The sequence below is a fragment of the Delphinus delphis genome, chromosome 10, assembly GCF_949987515.2.
Source record: "Delphinus delphis chromosome 10, mDelDel1.2, whole genome shotgun sequence".
Taxonomy (NCBI): Eukaryota; Metazoa; Chordata; class Mammalia; order Artiodactyla; family Delphinidae; genus Delphinus; species Delphinus delphis.
The window spans coordinates 88,747,575-88,761,700 of NC_082692.2; the positions used below are offsets into that span (position 1 = coordinate 88,747,575).

Below are 14,126 nucleotides of genomic sequence, written 5' to 3' on the forward strand. Positions count from 1 at the left end.
CCCTTCGTTTGTAATGACATAGATCTGCTATCAGCCAATGACATCTTCAAAAAGTTTAGGCTAGTAAAATGTATATACAGTAATTTGGTCTTCATTAAGAGACCATAACCAAGTTAGGGACTCTTCCAGTACAACGTGTTGCCCACATAACACTACATTACGTGTGTGCATATCTGCAGCAGCCTGCAACTCTGATGGCAAATGAAGACAAGCCAGAGAATCCTTTTTCTGTTTTTATTTGAACGCAGAGATAACTCTGATGGGTGATAGGTACAACCACAACAAACCTGACTTTCACTGTCAACAGCACTGTTCAATATGTCTTTAAAAATTACTTGTATTACTCCCCTCCCCCTTTTTTTCAGTAAAAGAAAAGGAAGATCTGCATCCAGACCCAGAAGTTCAGTCAGTGAAAGACGAAACCTTTGGTGAATACAGGTAAACATTACGTTCCATTGAAAAATGTAGCAGAGCACATATTCATCATCAGCTTACAAATAGAAAAAAAGTGTTTCTTCTTAACGATTACAGGACTATATTTTAATACTCCTATAAAGAATAGTTTGTTTAAAAAGAAAAGAAAACAAAGGGCCTTAAGGGGCCCAATCAAATTTCTCTGTGCTGCGGTGGGGATGTAACCGCTATCTAGGTAGCGTGTGTGCTAGGACACTTTTCTTGAAAGGTGTTATGCAGAGGACACTACTGTTATGTAGATTGAGTAGCTATAGATGGAGTAGCCAAAACAGCTTGTAGTCTCTCCTCGCCGTGGCCATTGTGAACCCAGGTTGTATGGAGTTTACACCCATAAACTTGTATCCTGTGCACCTACGGTGTGTACCTAAAAGGTGATTGAGTCACAGAGCATGTCCTCAAGATGAACCTAGTCTTCAGAGGAAAAAAGTATCAATGCAAATAAATAACTGTAATTAATGAACGAGAATAAGAGAGCGGAAAAGGGAGCAACCATTTCTGCCTAAGAGAAGTTGTGGGAAGGGTCCATTCCAAAGGAGGAAAGGATGAAAAAGACTGCGTTACTCTTAACTACCAGAGCAAACTTATGAAGGTATAAAAGTGTGTCACACGTAGGAGAAATTGCAAGAAATCTGGAATGAGGTAGGTACCTCTTCTTTTCTTACCTGTTCTTTTCTAGGATGCCACTGTTTTCAGTCAGGTCCTCTGTATACTGCAGCCAAAGGAGCTGTTACAGTTTCCAGGCGTATATGGCCGTTGGCACACAAGACCAGCGTCCATATCAAATAATGGACTTGCTTGGCTCTGAGTGGCCTCACCCTGGATCATTACTAGAATCAGGGATGTGGAGTATTCTGATTAGCCATCCTGCATTAACTGATGTACATCTGAGCCTCATTCTAGGCTCTACTTTGCACTATACTTCTTCTTCTTCCTTCCATCTGAGGTAGTTTCCACGGAGAAGGAGCATTAAAGGCTGAAGGGAGAGAGAGGAAAAGAAAGCTTGGAATTATACAAATTTAGGAAATTGTGACTCAAATCCCACAAGGCAGGGATCACTGAGAGCCTATGGCAACTGTTGAAAATACTTTTGAAAGATAGATATTACTGGTTCGATTTTATGATTTTATGAGGAAAAAACGAAGACATGCCTTATTTCAAACCCATTCCCTCATATTTTGCTGCTGCTGTAAAAAGACGGGTACAGTCATCCCCTGCAAGCTTTCACCTGGCATCCTGTTAGTTAATACAGTTTCCATCATCTTTCCCCAAAACTACATGTTTACCTGGAAAATTATGCAAGGAGACAGTTACATAACGTGAATTCTCGTCTTTCCAGCTTCTGGTAAGAGTTGCTCGCTATTTGTGGCCTGGTCCTTAAGGTAATGCCACATTTTGTCTTTTTGTTTTCTTCGTATTTGCTTTTATAACTGTAGCAGCCCAGTTCGGGAGCCAGTCACTCTATGAGTCAGGACAGTCTGGGTCACGCTGCTGTTGAAAACAACGCCATATATTTTTCTTTCTCAAGTTGCGTGTGCAACACAGATGGCTCGAGCCATCTTGGTCACTTGGGAGCACCGGCTGGTGAGCGAGCACTGAGGGGTCAGCACAGCAGAGGAAATGGAACATGGCAAACGGAGTACTGGCTGGAAAGTGACTGTCACCTCTGCTCACTTTGGCCAAAGCAAGTCCCATGGCAATGCCTAACTAACTCAGAGGGCAGTGAAGTATCATCCTGCCACGCTTCCAGCAGGCTGAGATATGGACCTATTGGATGACCAGCACCAGGGACTACCACATTCAAGTGCTAATAGCACAGCAATTATATTTTTCTCCCAAATTTTCCTTTTTTAGAATTTTATAAAATCGTCTAATTTGGTGTACAGCTTTCTAGTGTGATGGAAGTTGATATTAAAAAAACCCCATCATCTAGAAATTAAGAAAACTATATCATTTTATAGACCTTGGACTAACTGAGACTTGCTTTTGTTGAATAGAATGCAAAGCATAAATGAATGTAGGATACTTGCAGTAGTTCTGTTCTGAAAATGCCAGCTTTTTTTTTTTCTCATTTAACAAACCTGAGTTTAGGAACTCAAGAAAGTTCTTTGGTTACAAGAAACAGAATTTGATTGATTAACCTAAACAAAGAGACATTTCTGGAGGGATTTGGAGGAACATGCAGGATCAAAGGTAAAGAAAGAAGACTGAGACTTGAGTTCGAGACGAGGGTTCCAGAAGTTCATGAAAGGGAAGGAAATAACATTTGTTCTCTATGTAATCAACAGATTGGATATCTGCATGTCTCAGTTTTAAAGGGAAGCAGGAGGGTCGTGAGTTTCTCAGTTACTCAGAACGACACAAATTTGGTAATGACGATTTAAACATTTCTTGGTGAAAGGGGTCATTCAGGATTTACCTGTCTCGTCTTCAGTGCTGATATGAATATCCGGAAAAGTTAAAAACCTATTAGCACTTGTGCATGAGTCTTGCTTTACGTGAATACCTCACATTAGATTTTGTCGAATTCTTCTTTTTTATTTGCTAGTGACAGCGATGAAAAACCTCTCAAAGGAAGCCTTCGCTCCCTTAACAGGGATATGCAGGCCACAGAAAGTGCCGACAGCTTAGTCGATTATGGAGAAGGTGACCACGGTCTATTCAGTGAGGATGGGTCATTTATTGGCGCCTATGCTGGATCGAAGGAGAAAGGATCAGTGGAAAGCAATGGAAGTTCTACAGCACCATTTCCACTCCGAGCGTAAACGCAGAGCATAGAAACCCGTCAGCGGTGCACACCAACATTCCATATGTATCTGCTTCAAGGGAGCAAGAACTTTTCCTCTAGGAAGAGAAACATTGTGGCAAAAGACTTTATCCAGAATTCGAACTTCCTGCAGTTGTGGTGAGAACAATAGCACTGCCTTGAAAAAGTAAAACACCTACACGCCTGTGTTTTTTTTTTTTCAGGTGCTCAGAATGTAGAACACAAAACAAATCCTGTATTTAGATTCACCTCACCTGAATCCAAAGTATCCATCCAGTGAACTCCATATTTGCCTGGTTTTACTCTTCACTGTGTTTGCAGAGATGTTGCTACCTTGTGGGTTTTCTGTGTATGCACACGTGTATTCCGTCTCGGAGAACTGTCTTAGTGACTTCGCTTCCTGACAGGTTAAAAGATGGTAAGCAAACTGGTTATTTAAAATGTAAAGAGAATGAAACAGTTCGTGGAATATATACAGTCTAAATTTATTATTTAAAATTTGAGTAGTAGAAGTCTTAGGTGAACGATCAACTAGTATTTATTGAGCGCCTAACTCTTTGCCCAGAGACGGTCATGCTTAGACAGAATTCTACCTTTTTCAGTTTCAACGTGAATTTGTAATTTCTGTCACTCATCACATCTACAAAAAACATCTTTGTTTTTTGTGTTTTTGTTTTGGACTCAATTCAGCTGCAAAAGAAGCAGTGGTCAGGTTATCTTATGAAAGAACAGGCAGGAGGTGTCCGTGATGCTGTGGTCTAACAACTGGTATCTATTTAATAGCTCCATTCTAAACTGACTGCCTGTACCTTTTCTCTATGTTTGTATAATGTTATGTTCCATATATTTCATGAATGCATTGTAAATATGATGTTAATATTTACACAATTTAAAATAGAGATTGTTTTATTTTGGAGTGAGAAAAAGAACATTAACAGGCATGTCTGTGCAGCTGGAGGATATAGTAATACACCATGTTTCATCATTCCAAAGCTCCAACCAATCACATGAGGTTCCCAAACTGAAGACTTTGTACAAAGCATTTGGATTTTGTTCTTATGTGCTTTTCCCCACTGTCTCAAAATAAAATATCATCATATAAATATTGAGGGGAATGATTCCAAAGTAAATTTTTGTTGTTGAGTGTGCTCCTACCCCAGCCCCCCAAAAGGAAAACTGTTTACAGTAGAAATTCCTATACATAGGTTTTGCCTGTATCCCACTTTAAACATCTTTGTGGGGGGGATAGTTTTCTATGTTCGCCTTCTGTCCAAGCCAGTACAAAGTCAGGGAATTTATTTCCTGGCACGTGAGCTACTAGTCCTTCTAAAATTATACATGGAAACGGTTTAGAAATACTATGAAGGACGGTGCATGCATGTCTGTCAGTAAAATTCAGTGTGGAGCTTCTCATTTTATGGAAAACATTTTTAACCTTACCTCAACATTCTTAAGTGTATTTCTTAATTATGTTTAAGTGAAATGGACTCACAGATTTTACTTTGTTTTTTGAACTGTACCCATCGGTGTATATTGTTAAACCCTTGACTTTGATGTATGTAGCCCGCTCTTTCTTGTGCACTAAAATGAGGGAGTGTGTATAATGGTCAACGCAATAATCCACATGGAATATCTAATGATCGTTTTAAACCTTGTCTGTCCTCCAAAAGGGATAGGCGGCAAAAGAAGGTCTTATTTAAAACAATTCTTTGTGGGCTCAGGACTTGAACACACCCCTGAAGTAAGAATTCCCAAAGGGGGAAGATACTACTGTGGGGCCTCACCCTCACTCTGAGGGTGCACGCACCCACCCATCCGGCCCCTTGAGCTTCATCCCCATCTAATTTTAAGGCACAACTTTTCTCAAGGAAGAATCATCATGTTTTGACTTACCTGGGAGGAATTTCGGGTACTCAGCTATCGATGAGGCCAAGGTTAGGACTTCTGAGTTTAGTCCCACTAGTATTCCACTTGCTCTTCTTTGTCATCAGCTAAACAAGGTTTTAACGGAATCCTGCAGGATGGACATAATCTCAGAAGTGCATTAGGATTAGATTTACTATCAATTTAATTACCTTTAAGTTAGAAGGAAACACAAATCATGAAATGTTTGCTTTTCCTAGATCGTAGAGTTCTCCGTTAACTGCGTGAGTAAGAAGGATGTTCCTGCTCATGTTTTCTGAACGGCCAAAACTTAGGGACTTGAAAAATGAGATTGCTTTCACACTGCCTTTTGCTATCACCCTCTATTACCTTTTCTCAATAGCATGTGGTTTCTACCGGGAAGCTTCACAGAAGGAATAGGTCCATGACTAACTTTCTCTAGTCTCCTGGCAATAGGATTTCAATGTAATAGGTTGTATATAATCTCAAGGCCTGTTGGTGGGGATCAGTTCCTAGACAGCTGTCCAAGGGCGGGGAAAATCCAAGTTCTCTTCCTGGTTCCAGCACTGATTTTGTACATAAACCGTAGGCAAGTTGCTTGACCTGTTGGCTTCAAACTGTCTCTCTAAAGTGCTAATGATTCTCTCAGTTACCTTCTCTCCATCACAGGGTGTTCTTTTTTATGAAGAAAAATTTGAACATGATAAAAGCTAAGATGCCTTCTAACTTCATAAACCTATAATCTAATGATATGTCGAAAATCACCCCCCACATACCAACTCAACTTTTTCCCTGTGAACACATAAATATATTTTTATAGAAAACCAAATCTGCAGGAACGCACTCTACTGTTCCATGAGCAGTAATGATTTGCACATGCCATCAAAAATTATTAATCCGAAGATAATTAAGCAGGGTCTTTGCTATACAAAAGGGTTTTTCACGAATTTTGCAGGTGTATTTATAAGAAAATGTGAATTTGGGGGATTTATTCTGTTGGTGTAAAGGCATCTGATATTTTAGATGTATCCATGTTTATAAAAGTGTAAAGCACAATGAAATTATGCTGGCATTCTCAAATAATATTTTTCCTACTTTATATTCATGGAAGAGATGAGCTCAAGAGAGAACAAAAATGAAAAATGTTGGTGTGATTTTCTAAGCGTTTAAAGCATAATTGCCAATTGAAACCCTAAAAATGTTTACATGTCATTAAGATATGAGTCTTGTAACAATTTTACATTGATTATAAAGGGATTGGGTTTGTAATCTGTGGTCGTATCTATCCCAGTGTGCCCATAGTGAAATAAGTAGGGTTGAGCCAAAGCTTTCTTTATATCTTAAATTGTTTGATTACAACCCCAAACAGGTAAAAGGTATGTAGAAACTGGTTTCCCTGATTTTCTGTTGGCTTAGGTTAATATTCATAGTAGAACTTGCTTAAAATGTGTTTGTATTGTAGGTGGTGTCTGTATTACACTTATGAATATGTTTGGTTTAAAAAAATATTTTCAGTATACAAGAAATTCAACTTTCCAAATAAACATTCGCCTTCATGTACTCTAAAAACGTTTGTATGCTTTTCTACCCAGATACGAACAATCAGAATTTACATATCAACCTTAACTTCAGTTGCCTCTGATCCTGGGATATCTATAAATGAAGTATAAATTAGTAGAGCGTAAATGAGGGATGAATAAAGGATTTTGATCTGAATGACTATAGTTACAAATAAACCATCTAACATCATGCACGTCTACAAACAAATATGCCAATAAACCCTCTGTTTATGATAATGTAAAATGAAGATGAATGTATATTCATCTGATTGCTTTTAGAACACTGTAGAAGTTTTGCTTTGCAAGAAAACATCCAATATGCTATACTTTCAAATAAGGCTAGTGGGTAATTGGGGCACTGCCTGTGGGTCAGCAGACAATCTGTGGACAACTGTGAGTTTTAAAAGTGTTTTAATTGTACTAAGCAGTTTACATACAGTATATATTTTTTATTCCCTCACTCCTCTTAGGAATGCTTTAGAAAGGTGAGGTTGAGTTCAAAGCTGACTTATTGATCATGTTTAGAAACTGCTTGGTTTTAAGATCATGTGGTCAGAACATATAATGGGGGAAAACAAGCCAAACTGTATCTAGAAAACAGCTCACTGTATGCAACCTAAAAAGCGGTAACATTTACTACACTGCAATTCTCCAGGAAGAAAATAGGACATCCAAACTTACCGGATCCTGAAGTTCTTGCTAGACTCAATTCCAAGTCTGTTTCCCACTCTACTGTCTCCCTGAAGTGTCACATCCATCCAAGGCTTTGATTGTCACATGCAGGCCAGTGACTTCAAGGTATTTTTATCCCAGAATTCTTCTTATAGCTGAAGTTTTGATGTCTGCTCTCTGATGACTGGGGGAGAAGTGTTTCAAAAGCGAAGGCCAATTGCCCCCTTCCAAAGCTGTTCAGCTCCCATCCACCTCCCCCCACCCCCCCACCCCACAACTGTACAGTTCAGTGATTTGAAGCAATAGCATCCATCCAAGTACTCAAGCCACAAACCTAGGCATCATCCTTCATACCCAGCTTTCTCCTTTCCCCTACACTCAACCTACACTAAATTCTCTTGAGATTATTGCCTGTGTTTCTCCTGGATCAGCCCCCTGCTCTGCCCTGTGAACACATTAGCTGGACCACTTTCATCCCTATTCTGATCCCCCAAAATGACTTTCCAGTGCCCTTGAGAGAGGGACAAAAATCTTTAATTGTTCTTCAATACCCAGCATGGTCAGACTCCTCCTAAGCTCCCATCATATACCATTCTTCCCTTCCTCCCTCCAATCCTGTTACAGTGATTGTATCAAATGCCTCTTATGCCCTGCTTCGGATACTCTGGGTGCTGTCTGCCTTGTAGCAGCCGCTGCTGGAGTGAGCGGCTCTGCATGGACTACAGCTGGCTAAAACCAGGTGGAGGTTAAGGGCGGGGTGGTGGGGTGCTCATGACGAAACTCTGCCGGCAGGCTTTTTCCCTTCCTACTATGGCATGAGATACCACGGAACCCTGCTCATGGAGGAAGTAACACCCCATGGAGAAAAGGTTTACACAGTAAGACAGGGAAACTGGTGGATAGATGCCAACCTTTTCTCTTTTCCCTTGTCCCCTCCCACCTCCCTTTAACAGGATGGTTCCATGGATTACAGCAGTCGTTTGCATTTAACAGTGACCAGTGGAATAGTGCATCCTCTATTAATAGTTTCTCACTTTTTCCCTGCCTCATTCTCCCTTTCCCTTAATGCCTAATACTAATTTATGAGGACTCTACTCCCTAATAAATTAGTAGCCCATATCCTGACTGCTGCAGGCTCTGCTGTTAAGGAATTCAGGCTAAGACCCATATTTTATCAGCTCCAAGTATCTGGTCAATTTCTTCCTGTCATGAGCCCCTTACAGTTATTCCTTCTTCACAAGATCACTGATCTGTTTTAAAGTTTAATGCCATTTCTTAAGAGAGACCTCCCAAGACTTCCATAACTAGGTCAAATCACGCTATTCTAGCGTATCACAACATTACTTACCTCTCATTTTTTGCACTAATCCCTGTTGCAGTTTTATAGCATGCCTATTTAATTACCATGTCTATTTCTCTGATTAGTTTAGCAGTTCTATAAGGGTAGGGGGCTGCATCTTCGTTTTTACTGGAAACATCAACTGTCTAGTATAGTGTATGACATCTGATGGACATTTGTTAAATATCTGTTAAATAAATAAAAGAATGAGAGTCACAAGGAGATATCCCAGCTAATGAATGCACTTGAGAAAAATGCGAGTCCACAAACATGAAAGAATCTCCATTAGCACCGCTAAACTGTTCTTTCCCCAGGTTTTCTGTCTTCAAAAATGACCCCAGTATCCACTGAATGACTCAGGCCAAAAGCCTGAAAGTCACTCCTGGATCCGCTCTTTCTCTCACTGTTTCACATCACCTCCTATCAGTTCTAACTCCAAAATACATTTTAAACCCTTTCATAGTTCTTCACCACTATTACTACCATCCTAAACCAAGCAAAAGACATCTTTTTCCTAGGGCTGGTTTTCTTGCTTCATTTTTGTCCTCCTCTGCAATCCGTGAACAATCCCAGGGAGCTTTACAAAGTATAAATCAGATTATATTAATGGTTTCTCAGTGAACTTAGCCAAAATTCCAAATTCCTAACCACATGACCATACGAGCTATCTTAGTGACCTGCCTACCATACTGACTATATCTCATACTCTCTTTCTGTAGAGAGCTATGCTTTGGCCACTCTGACCTTCTCTGTGTTTCTAGAGCCCAGGAAAACTCATTTCTACCTAATGACATTTGCAATTGCTGTTTTTCTGTCTGAAATGTTCTCCCAAATCTTATATAAACTGGCTCATAGGCCATTTAAAGGTCACTTCTTCACACAAGATGTTTCTATCAACTCTACAATAGTCACGGGCTGCTACTTTATTCCTTTTTCTCTCTTCAAAGCAGTCATTACTGTATTAATTTATATCCTTATGTCATTTTTTTTCGTCCCTGCTCCTACTACAATGTAAGCTCCGTGAGAAAAGCAACTTTGCCTATCTTGTTCCCTGCTCTGACACCCAGAATAGGCCCCAGCCTGTAATAGATCTCAAAAAGATAATTGTTGGGTAAATGAATGAGCTAAACACCAAATGGGAAACAACAAATCACAGTAAGGGAAAAACCAAATTAGTCTGCTTATTAAAACCTACTGACCTAAGGAGAGATCAAACAAGATGGCAGAGTAGTAAGACCCTCCCAAGGGCACATCAAAATCACAAATATTCGCAGAATTGCCCTTGATGCAAGACTAGAACCTACCAGAAAAGACTTTCTACTAAAGTACAAACCTCAAGGAGACAGGTAGGAGGGGTAGACTGGTGATATACTCAAGTCCCATATCCCTGAGTGGGCGATCCACAAACTGGAGAATAATTACATTGCACAGGTTCTCCCAAAGGAGTGAATGATTTGAACCCCATGTCAGGCTTCCCAGCCTAAGGGTCCTGGACCAGGAAGCAAAGCTTCCAGAGCATTTTGCTTCGAAGCCCAGTGGGGCTTGCTTCTGGAAAAACGAGAGGGCTGGGGGAATAGAGACTTCATTCTTAAAGGGGGCGCACAAATTCTCCTGAACTCCAGAACCCAGGGCAGAAGCAGTAAGTGGATAGGAGCCTGGATCAGACCTACCTGGTGATCCTGGAGAGTCTCAGGGAGAGATGCGGCTCACCCTGGCGACAGACACCCTGTGGGAACCGTTCTTGGGAGCTCCTCCTACCATGTGGATACTGGTGTTGGCAAGCACCATCGTGGAATCCTTGCTGTAGCATTTTAGCCCCAGGATCCAGCCCTACCTTGGCCCAATAGCCTATAGGCCACCAGTGCTGGGATACATCAGGCCAAGCAAGTAACTGGGCAGGAACACAGCCCCACCCATAAGCAGACAGGCTGCCTTCAGACACACTGAGCTGCCTCTGGACACCCAAGAACCCAGGAATCAGCTCCACCCACCAGGGGGCAGGCACCAGCCCCAGAACCCCTGGGCCCTCACCCTGCCCTCCAGGAAGGCTGCTTTAGCCTCTGGACCGGCTTCAACCACCAGGGGGCAGACAGCAGACATAAGAAAACCACAGTCCTGTAGCAAGTGGCACAGCATGCCCACCAGCAGGCCAGACCCTGCCCTGGGACCAGCTGGGCCCTGACCCTCACTACTACTGGGCCAGCACAAGCTTTGAGACACCCCAGGCCCCATACCAACTGTGTCAGGAACTGACCCCCCTCCCAGCAATTAGACACCAGCTCTGGGACCCCTGCGCCCTGCAATCAGACTCCAGGACCAGCTCTGCCCACTAGTAGGCCAGTGCTAACCCCAGGACTTGGCTTCACATACCGTTGGGCTGGCAACTGCACCAGAGTCTTCTGGAACCTGACTCTGTCCACCACGAGTGAGCCAGCACTAGCCTTGGGGCTCCTTGGGGTTCTGCAGTCAGCTACCTTGGACCATCTGAAAACACAGGACCACCTAAATACATAAGGCAAATATTAATGGGCATAAAGGGAAAAACACCAGTAACACAGTAATGGTAGAGAATTTTTAACATCTCACTTCTATCAATAGATAGATCATCCAGACAGAAAATCAATAAGAAAACACTGGCCTTAAATGACTCATTATATCAAGTGGACTTAATAGATACATATAGGACATTCCATCCAAAAGCAGCAGAATACACATTCTTTTCCAGTGAACATGGAATATTCTCAAGGACAGATCACATGCTAGGCCACAAAACAAGCCTCTCTAAACTTAAGAACACTGAAATCATAGCAAGCCTCTTTTCCAGCCACAACACTATGAGACTCAAAATCAACTACAAGGAAGAAAACTGCAAAAAACACAGACATGGAGGCTAAACAACCAATGGACCACTGAAGAAATCACAGAGGAAATTCTAAAAAAACCTGAAGACAAATGAAAACACAACAACCCAAAATCTTACACAAAAGCAGTTCTAAGACGGAACTTCATACCAATTCAAGCTTATCTGAAAAACAAGAAAAATTTCAAATACACACCATAACCTTACACCTAAAGGAACTAGAGCAAGGGGAACAAACAAAACCCAAAGTTAGTGGAAGACACCATAAAGATCAGAGCAAAATTAATGGAATAGAGACAGAAAACAACAATGACAGAAAAGATCAATGAAACTAAGAGCTGGTTCTTTAAAAGATAAACAAAATTGATAAATCTGGGACTTCCCTGGTGGCGCAGTGGTTAAGAATACGCCTGCCAATGCAGGGGACACTGGTTTGAGCCCTGGTACAGGAATATCCCACATGCCGTGAAGCAACTAAGCCTGTGCGCCACAACTACTGAGCCTGCTCTCTAAAGCCCGCACGCCACAACTACTGAGCCCGTGTGCCACAACTACTGAAGCCTGTGCACCTAGAGCCCGTGCTCCGCAACAAGAGAAGCCACTGCAATGAGAAGCCTGCGCACCACAACGAAGAGTAGCCCCCGCTCACCGCAACTAGAGAAAGCCCGCATGCAGCAACGAAGACACAATGCAGCCAATCAATCAATCAAGGAAACCTGTAAAAAAAAAAAATTGATAAATCTTTAGCCAGACTCATCACACACACAGAAAAAGAGAAGGCCCAAATCAATAAAGCCAGAAATGGAAAAGAACTCACAACTGACACCACAGAAATACAAAAGATAATAACAGACTACTACAAACAACTATATGCCAATAAAATAGATGACCTAGAAGAAATGGACAAATTCCTTGAAAGGTAAAATCTCCCAAGACTAAACCAGGAAGAAATGGAAAATATGAACAGATCAATTACCCGTACAGAAACTGAATCAGTAATTTAAAAGCTCCCAACAAACAAAAGTCCAGGACCAGGTGGCTTCACAGGTGAATTCTACCAAAGACATAGAGAAGACCTAACACCTATCCTCAAACTATTCCAGAAAGTTGCAGAGGAAGGAACACTTACAAATTCATTCTATGAGGCTACCATCATCCTAATACCAAAACCAGACAAAAGTATAACACACAAAAATTATAGGCCAATATCAATGATGAACATAGATGCAAAAATTCTCAACAAAACATTAGCAAACTGAATCCAACACATTAAAAGGATCATACAGCATGATCGAATGGGGTTTATCCCAGGGCTGCAAGGATTTTTCCATATGTACAAATCAAGTGATGAGATACACCATGTTAACAAAATGAAAAATAAAAAACCATATGATCATCTCAATAGATGCAGAAAAGCTTTTGATAAAATTGACCATCCATTGATGATAAAAACTCTCCAGAAGGCGGGCATACAGGGAACACATCTGAGCATAATAAAGGCCACATATGACAAACTCACATCTAACATCATACTCAACAGTGAAAAGCTGAAAGCATTTCCTCTAACATCAGGAACAAGACAAGGATGTCCTTTCTCACCAGTTTTATTCAACACAGTACTGGAAGTTCTAGCCACAGAAATCAGACAGGAAAAATAAATAAAAGGAATCCAAAGTGAAAAGGAAGAAGTAAAACTGTCACTGTTTGCAGATGACATGATGCTGCACATATAAAATCCTAAAGATACCACCAGAGAACTACTAGAGATCCTAAGTGATTTTGGTACAGTTGCAGGATACAAAATTAATATACAGAAGTCTGTTGTATTTCTATACAGTAACAATGAAATATCAGAAAGAGAAATTAAGGAAACAATCTCATTTAACATCACATCCAATAGAATAAAATACCTAGGAATAAACCTACCTAAGTAGGCAAAAGAACTGTACTGCAAAAACTGTAAGACACTGATTAAAGAAACTGAAGATGACACAAAGAGATGGAAAGATATACCATGTTTATAGATTGGAAGAATTAATACTGTTAAAATGATACCACCCAAGGCATTTTACAGATTCAAAGCAATCCCTATCAAAATAACAGTGGCAGTTTTCACAGAGCTAAAACAAATCATTTTAAAATGTGTATGGACACACAAAAGACTCTGAATAGAAAACAATACCAGGAAAGAACAGAGCTGGAACAATCACACCCCCTGACTTCAGAGTATACTACACAAAGTTGACACAAAAACAGACACACAGATCAATGGAATAGGATAGAGGGCCCAGTACTAAACCCACACACTTATAGTCAATTATCTATGACAAAGGAGGCAAGAATATACAATGGAGAAAAGACAGTCTCTTCAATATGTAGTGCTGAGAAAACTAGACAACTACACGTAAAAAATTAAACTAGAATATTTGGATCACACCGTATACAAAAATAAACTCAAAATGGATTAAAGACCTAAAGTACGACTGGAAATCATAGAGCACCTAGAGGAAAACATAGGCAGAACGCTCTTAAACATAAATCTCAGCGATCTTTCTCTGGATCTGTCTCCTAAAG

General features: G+C 40.7%; 1 protein-coding gene across 2 annotated transcripts in view; it reads left to right on the forward strand.

Annotated features, from left to right (window-relative positions):
• The window catches only part of CHL1 (cell adhesion molecule L1 like), a 197,494-nt gene extending 193,139 nt beyond the window's left edge, over positions 1–4,355 (forward strand). For both annotated transcript variants that reach the window (XM_060022923.1, XM_060022924.1), the window contains 2 exons: positions 366–438; positions 3,020–4,355. In XM_060022923.1, the coding sequence (XP_059878906.1) occupies positions 366–438; positions 3,020–3,236 (290 nt within the window). In that variant the 3' untranslated portion in view covers positions 3,237–4,355. The remainder of the gene's footprint in view (positions 1–365; positions 439–3,019) is intronic.
• The last annotated feature ends 9,771 nt before the right edge of the window (positions 4,356–14,126 follow it).